The following is a 7,637-nucleotide window of genomic DNA, read 5'->3' as shown; positions in this document are numbered from 1 at the left end:
GAAGCTAATACATGCATTTTATTATTGCTAAAAACCAGCTTAATTGGATAAAAGAAGAGTTTCACTCAGGTTTCAGGGTGGGGTTTTTATTTATATTTAATTCATAAAAAATGAGTATAAAATAAACATTTCCCTCATTGATTTAGCTGCACAACTAAGACGAAGTACATGCATGAGAAAAAACTCGAAATTCCAAAAGGGCACATCTCTCATCCTCAAAACAAATTTGTTTAACTAGTACACTCATCTGTTTCTTTTCAGAAATTTCCAGAATTCTTTGATGAAAAAAACGTAGAGTTTTCATCTCATGGAAATTCTGCTTCTTCTGATTGTCCTGGTTGGAGTTGCATAGTGAGCTATATCAATAGCCTTTTCCAGGCCCTGTTCCTCGTCCTCATCACTAGTTTCATCAGATCTCCATCGAGGTCCACCATTGATATTTTCTCCGCTATCTAATTTCTTCTCCGTGTGGCTAAAGAAATATAGTACACAGGATTCAGTCTACAGATATTAAAACCTTTTTTTGGTGACAGTTAAAAAGCATTAGAATGATGCATAATGCTCTCATGTATGGAAATTCATGTAATATCAATAACAGAAAAGAGAAAAAACTATCTAGATTCTTACCTCAGAGAAACCTCCATTGGATCATTAGTAGACTCTACATTCCAACTTCTATCATATGTATGTGCTTGGACATTCCAGCTAGACATATTTGGGAGGTCATTTGCAAATTCTTTTGAAGAGCTGCGCCCAGATCGAGAATCAGGATTAGCTATAGCCTTCCCAGAGTAAGTAGGATGTGGGGTAGTTTGATAAAAACCAGAAAGCAAACTCCGTTCAACTCCTGGCAAAATTTTATCCACTTTATTTTCCTGGAAACTGCTTGGTGATGTTCTGTTAACTCCCTTTAGAGGTGAATCATTAATGAGACGGATCTTACGACTCCTTGGAGTTGGAGTGTTATCATATCTAAGGATTTTTCCAATTTTACCTTGGTTATTTGGAACCCTCTCGTTACTGGTAATTAAGCCCTCATGGTGATAAGACAGGGAATGAATATTACCAAGCTCAGGGCCGGTAGTGGGGAAAGTTATACCTAATTTGGTTGAAGTTCCTAAAATTGATGAACTCAACAAACCATTTGTATGATCATTCTGCAGCAGGGAGGAAGAATTCGCAGAAGAGGGAATCAATAAACTGGTGGGCCTGGAATCATGAATCGGAGGTACATCAAATTTAGCAGGAATTTCAACTTCTTCATGAAAAGTACCAGCGTCCTCAGTCAAGATTCCGCTTCTCAATTTTTGCTGCTGAATTTCTGGCAACAACTCCAAGCATCTATTCTGTTTCAGCCAACCATATGATCATTTAAAAACTCATACTAAAAATATGTCAAATCTACTAAAAGTTTACGATTATAACTGCAACAATGACGCATTATTTGCAATTTCATGACTAAATAAGCAACTACTTAAATATTTAGAGAATATAAGTACAGCAAATGTGGTCAGTTAACAAAATTAAACCACTTACAACCAAATTCGCTCTCCACCGAACAGCCGTTTCTAATCTTGGTAGAAATTCTTGACTTATAGAACCTTTTGAAATGGAATCTTGTTCTATCTTTTCAAGTCTAACATGAACTTGGTATGCTTCAGAGTATCTGTAGCGCTGAAACACATACAAGCTTATAAGCAACAAGTTCTTTCTCATTTTCTGTTGAATATAGATATTATCAACAGAAAGTTGTGCTAAATAAAATACCCTGATATGTTTTAAGAAGCTAAATGAGGTTCAAATTTATTTACACCAGGAATGGTGACCCAATAGGAATGTCGGGTATATATAAAGTCCACATCACTATGGTTAACCGCACAAATTATGATCCATCCTTTTAAAAAAATGAGAATTATGACCAATTTCTTGTAAAATCAAGACATAACATCTATATGAGAAAAAAGTAAGAGATGACCATGAAGAGAAGATTACAGAGGAGTTGCACAATACATGATCTAAATTCAACAAGCTATTGCTGGCAAATTTGGTAGAATGAGTAGATTACTTCCAACAGTGGACCCCGCAGGACGAGTCAGTAGAATTTACAGTATGCACTGCACTTCGATCTGTATCGGTATTGACTATTGAACAAGTAAATATATGGTGAAAGCAGATACTAAAAATGGATGTGTGAGCGATGGCTTTGCGACCAAGTATATGCTAAACCAATTCGGTTGATAATATTCGTGTATGCATGGTGGAGCAATACTTAATATTGAGTAGCAAAATGTGACATTTACTAGATTCCAAAACTACAACTGAAAAGACCTCAAGACAGATAGACTAACGAGAACAGTAAACAAGTAGCATCTATATTAGGTGCAGAACCAATAATTGAAATGAAATACCTGAATGTAAAACACAACAAGAAGACTTCCGGTAGTCCTCCGGGGGTCTTCAATGGCGTAATCCAAAAGACACTTGTGTATATATATCTCTTCGTCAGAATTCCATGGCAATTCAAGCATTCGATCAGCTAAGTTCCTCCTAATACAGAGGCAGCAAATCTCAGTTACTAAGGCCTCCACCCACTCCACCCAATTACTACATTGGCCTTTTAGTTTGTCAGAAGTACCCCCATGTGCTCCTTTATTGAAATGTTTTTCCTTCACTCTGGTCCAGAGAACTCTCTGATGCATAAATGCTTCAGTCAGAAGCCCACATTCAACCCTCACCCGCACTGCAGTGACAGCATCTCTGAGTGAAATCATGTGTGGTCCACTATCACGCCCAGTCCACCTTAAAACCATAAGAGCTGTATCAGGGCAACCCCTTTCTAACAGTACTTCAGCAATTTTGGGATGTGATACTGGACCAGACATCTCAGGAAGAAGGCGACAAGCTTCCTAACAGAATAATACATTATATTACTCTAAAATTAAAAAGGAAAAGCACAGATTAATATTTAATATTACAATTTGAAACAAACTTTTAAACAGGGAGAAGATCACACACCCTTTAATTTTAACCCCTCTTTCTTCTACTGAGAAGGGGGTATTCTTGGTGCAATTATTAAATGCCACAGGTGCACTTAATAAACATCCTGGGTAAAATTTATTTGAATGAAAAGAAGACTACACACCCTTTGATTAAAAGTTAAAAACTCGGAATAACATCAACACCTCAAGATCCTAATTACATTCTTACTATTTATTTTAAGGATCAACTATAAGATTGCAATATAATCGATGCCCCATATAGTGCCTACCTTTTACCCCTTTATAAATATGATTCTTATCATCAGCAAGTAGTTAAAGGAAATCAACAAATCATGAGTGACACTAATAGATACAACAATTCATTGAAGACAAGGATAAACAAGCATTTAGAATCATTGGACATAAATACCAGGTTGAGATTACCTGTAAAGCTTCTTCTGTGTGATCATCCAGAAGGTAAAAAGTTAAAGACTCAAGTAATGAGTGCCTGCTAATACTAAATGTAGCTGCAAAGTCCTCTACTATGTGTCTCCATTCTTCATCAGTTATTGTCCAGTGGCGATCATACAAATAATATAGAAACTACAGAAGTTAAGGAAAGAAAGTAACATTGCTCTAAATAATAACTAGTACTGATAGAAAACCACAAACTTCCCGGAGTTGCACAACCACAATAAAGGCAAGAGGAAAAAGGATACGATTGCTTGTTTAGCAATTACCGTATCAGAACTTCCATGTAAAAAGAGTAAGTCAGCTGCAGTACGAAGATTTTTGAAGGGATAGCAACCCAGCACCTGATCAGTTTTAGATCTGAAAAATAGTGCTCTGTCCATCTGCAAGGATGAAACTTGTAACCCCTCTTCAATTTCCTGTACTAAGCTCTCCTCCAAATCAAGATTATTCAATGCATCTTCAATAAATAAAGAGCCAATGTGTTCTGTTGATTCCAGTGATTGGTTTACTGCATCGGGCCAAGCACGTCTTGTTGCTTCTGATTTACGTTTACGGACAGCTGAAGCCCATGATGAACTATCACTAAAACGAGATTCCACATTCTCCAAAAAGTGATGTCTGATACACCATATAATAATCTCCAGATGCTGGGTAGAATATTAAAAGAACTCATTAATAACCAAAATGGAGATTGAAATGAGCTAATATATACTCTTCACAACTCCACACTTCTGGAACAGAGGGAGACAAACAGAGTAAGAGTATAATCAGAACAGGCTAGACAAACAATATTCATGAAAGAGCAAGCACAAATATCTTCCACTTCGACAAAAGACCCCCTTAAATCACTATAAACTTGTACATCAAAGGTTACCAATTGCCATCCACAAGTTACCAGATTAGGTTGTCAGTCTCATCCAACAAAAAACTCCCAGCATAATATGAGCATAAACCATAGAGACAATAGCTGGAAATACCATTAAAAACCCACAGTATCTAGTATCTACAAACTTATCGTGATGACTTCACAGCTCGTCAACTCAATCAAATAATAATCATGGTAAAATTGTAAAGTTATACAATTATACAAAAAATCCAGTAAGACTAAACCTGCTTTGCCTTTAATATGCTCTCATGGAGATGGTGCAAATCATGAAGTTGCGCTGAAAGGTTGCCCTTAAAAGATGACTCGAGAATTTCTAATACATTCGTTATTCCCTTCAAATATAATGAAATTTTCATAAGTGAGCTCAATCTCCCTTTCATTCCTAAAACATCAAGATTATCTGGTAAAGATTGTTAGGGCGCACAAGCACTACCGAGTCTCATAAAAGAACATAATTGTAAGTCATAACGAGCTTTACATAGAAACATTAAACAAGTTTTCAGGATACAAATTCCCCGTAGTTCAGTTAAGATGCTTTTGAATGTCCTCTTGCACCAATCCTTCACTACCACTTCATCCAACAAAAATGCTATGACAGGATCACTGGAAACAGCAGTTTCATCCATACATACATCTGTAATGTCTGTAAAATTTCTGTTAAAGAAAATGCCAAGTGGAGACCAAAGGGGAATGACAAAACAATAGAACAAATTAGAATCATTTGGGGAGGGGGAGAAAAACAAACTTTTGGTCAAATTAATAGGAAACAATCTTATGATAGGTTTATTCTTACTAATTAACAGGTATCTATGTTATTTTAGTTTTGATACTTCGATAGGGATTAAAAATAAAAGATGGCGAAAAACACTGACAGTGAAAAAGGATACAATGGCAAATTAAAGAAACCAAGTTATTCTCGAGTGCAACATCAAACAAAGAATAAAGGCATTGGACATCAGCAGTTAGTTGTTTCTCCCCATCTTCTATTTCTTGAAGTCTATCATCACATCGTCTGGAAATAAGACCAGCTTCTATGCACTCATAATAAAGTCGGAGACGCAATCTAGTACCAGTTTTTGGAATTGGGATTCTACAAATCGGGCAGCTATCACACCGTTGGCTACATTCTTCACATAATGAGGCATGGCCACATGAATTCAACACATGGTGGACAAAGCGACCACAGCTTCTCAAATCCCTAGTTGCCCTGCAGCACTCAACTTTCGCTTCTTTGCACAACTCAATTAGATCAATCGTTGCCAAGTGTTCCAAAGTTTCCTGAAATTGAACATTACAGGCTATTTATAGTGTTTCTTTTCTCAATGCAGATTATAAAATGCTAACCTCCACTCTGCAACAGTACCATGAAGATTAACTCATTTACAGCACAAATGCAGTTTTCTGAAAAGCTATGATGAGGATTCAGACGCAAATGCCAACCAAATGAAGCAATTGACATTAATAAATTCAAATTTATGAAAAGTGGCAGGTATTTCCATGCATCTTAATTTACCAATTGAAGTAAAACACTACACAATAAGCAGAAGCTTATCACCTATGAAGCACCAATACGGATATGAATATCAGATACAATATGTCGATACACATTTTCTTGAAAATGCAAGATACGATATGTTTGGGGTAGCCATATAAAATATGTACATAAAATCCATAAACATAATAAACATATAATTATTCTTATGAATTTCTAAATAATGGACATATTTTGTAGACATCACTAGATACAAAATGAAATTCATATTGTCATAAGATGATCGATCCCATTTAGTCGATGATCAACATTATACATATGCATTTCCTATTAATTCTCTATGCAATACACATGTTTTGTTTTATTTCTCTTGCTACAAGTCCACTTAGTAGATTGCATATTATGATTCTCTCTTCTATTTAATTGATCGTGTTTCTCTTTTAAGATACTACTGTATGGTATTTTTCAAATATATAAGAGTATCAGGAAGGTAAAGGATTTAGAAATTGTTTATTTTTCAAATATATAATTTCGATACGCTATAGATACGAAACGAAGAAGTATCAGAGTGTATTGGTGTCGGATATGTGTCGGACACGTATGCTTATTGAAGTGTCGGTGCTTCATAGCTTATCACCATTCAAAATGAAAAATTAAGAGCTTAAATGTAACAATAAAACTGTAACGTAGGCAGCTAGGGTTTACGACGTAGTTGAAAAAGAAGAAGCGCAGCACTTAGTAGAAATTGAACGGAAGAGTGAGTACCTGAACTAATCGGCTACTGTAGTTTGGAGAAGATGTTGTGACGGCGATGCCGGCAGTGGAGCTCAGCGAAACGGTGGGTCCGTTGAGTTTCCCATCCATTTCTCCGAAGGTCAAAATGAAGTGTTGGATGACTAAACGGTGCGTATTAAAGTTCACTGAAGAACCACACACTGCTCAGAGGGAAACTTGTACGTATTGGAAATTGAGGGTTTTTCAAAGGCTTCTGAAATTTTTTATTTTTTTATTTTTGTTTCTCAACAATTGGGTTTTTCTGGTCGGGTAACATGGGCCTAAAAGAGTTGGTCTGTCTTAGCGACCATTTCCTGTTTTGTTTTATTTTTTCTCCATTTCTCTCCTTGAAGGACCATGTGATTTTGTTCTTGTTCTATTATTCTTCTCTAGTTTGTATCTTTGATTTGAGTGTGTGATATTGCGAGCACAAGATATCAAATGTATAGTTGTAGAAGAGTTTTCACTTCTTATAGATTATTATTTATTAGTTCTTCTAAATCTGATTGAGTTAGGTTAATTCGTTATTCAAATCCACTTCGTTCATATATTTTTTGATCCGCCCTATTCATATGTATTTGCACTTTTTATTTCTCACTCAATTGCATTTTTTCGTTTTGGGCTCCTAGTTTTGAACTTGATATTCTATACAAATTTTTCCAAATTTCTATTTTTTTGTTGCATATAACTGACACCGGTCATGTGTATGTGTCAAAAATAGTATGTAAATATTTTTAGGTAAAATTGGTCACATGTATATGGTATGAACATTGTTACTCAGGCAAACTCATTCATGACCATGATAACGTATATGAGTCAAAGGTTGCACGTAATAGTCCAACATATTTTTTTTTCGTTTAATGTAACAGGGATTGATATATATATAGAATTTGAGTTAAGTAAAAAATGCAATATGAAAAGGAGATAGAGATGAAGAATATTGAAAATGACAGTTTAAGGCTTTTGCTAAGAAACGGGGGATAAAATTTAAAGGTTGGAGGTAAAAATGAAATGCGAATAATGTTAACTTTTT

General features: G+C 35.5%; 1 protein-coding gene across 2 annotated transcripts; it reads right to left on the bottom strand.

The window, feature by feature from the left end:
- LOC109331450 (E3 ubiquitin-protein ligase HOS1-like) lies at positions 118–6,810 on the bottom strand. Of its 2 annotated transcripts, XM_019565961.1 has the most exons (11): positions 6,596–6,810; positions 5,226–5,616; positions 4,847–4,981; positions 4,563–4,738; positions 3,698–4,099; positions 3,423–3,581; positions 2,409–2,906; positions 1,537–1,674; positions 803–1,346; positions 628–688; positions 118–472 (listed from the first exon to the last, which is right to left on the bottom strand). In XM_019565961.1, the coding sequence occupies exons 1-11, from the start codon at positions 6,692–6,694 to the stop codon at positions 301–303; spliced, it is 2,775 nt and encodes a 924-aa protein (XP_019421506.1). In that variant the 5' UTR covers positions 6,695–6,810; the 3' UTR covers positions 118–300. The 2 variants fall into 2 exon arrangements, with proteins under 2 accessions (XP_019421506.1, XP_019421505.1); XM_019565960.1 differs by having other exon boundaries at positions 628–1,346.

The sequence above is a fragment of the Lupinus angustifolius genome, chromosome LG17 (genome assembly GCF_001865875.1).
Source record: "Lupinus angustifolius cultivar Tanjil chromosome LG17, LupAngTanjil_v1.0, whole genome shotgun sequence".
NCBI classification, from domain to species: domain Eukaryota; kingdom Viridiplantae; phylum Streptophyta; class Magnoliopsida; order Fabales; family Fabaceae; genus Lupinus; species Lupinus angustifolius.
This window is presented reverse-complemented; position numbering and strand designations above follow the sequence as displayed.

Coding starts and splice junctions, on each gene's coding strand:
- LOC109331450 (XM_019565960.1), bottom strand. CDS start 6,694: ATGGATGGGAAACTCAACGGACCCACCGTTTCGCTGAGCTCCACTGCC. Junction 4,739..4,846: donor AACTGAACTACGGGGAATTT/GTATCCTGAAAA, acceptor AATCTTTACCAG/ATAATCTTGATGTTTTAGGA. Junction 473..627: donor CCAATGGAGGTTTCTCTGAG/GTAAGAATCTAG, acceptor ATATTTCTTTAG/CCACACGGAGAAGAAATTAG.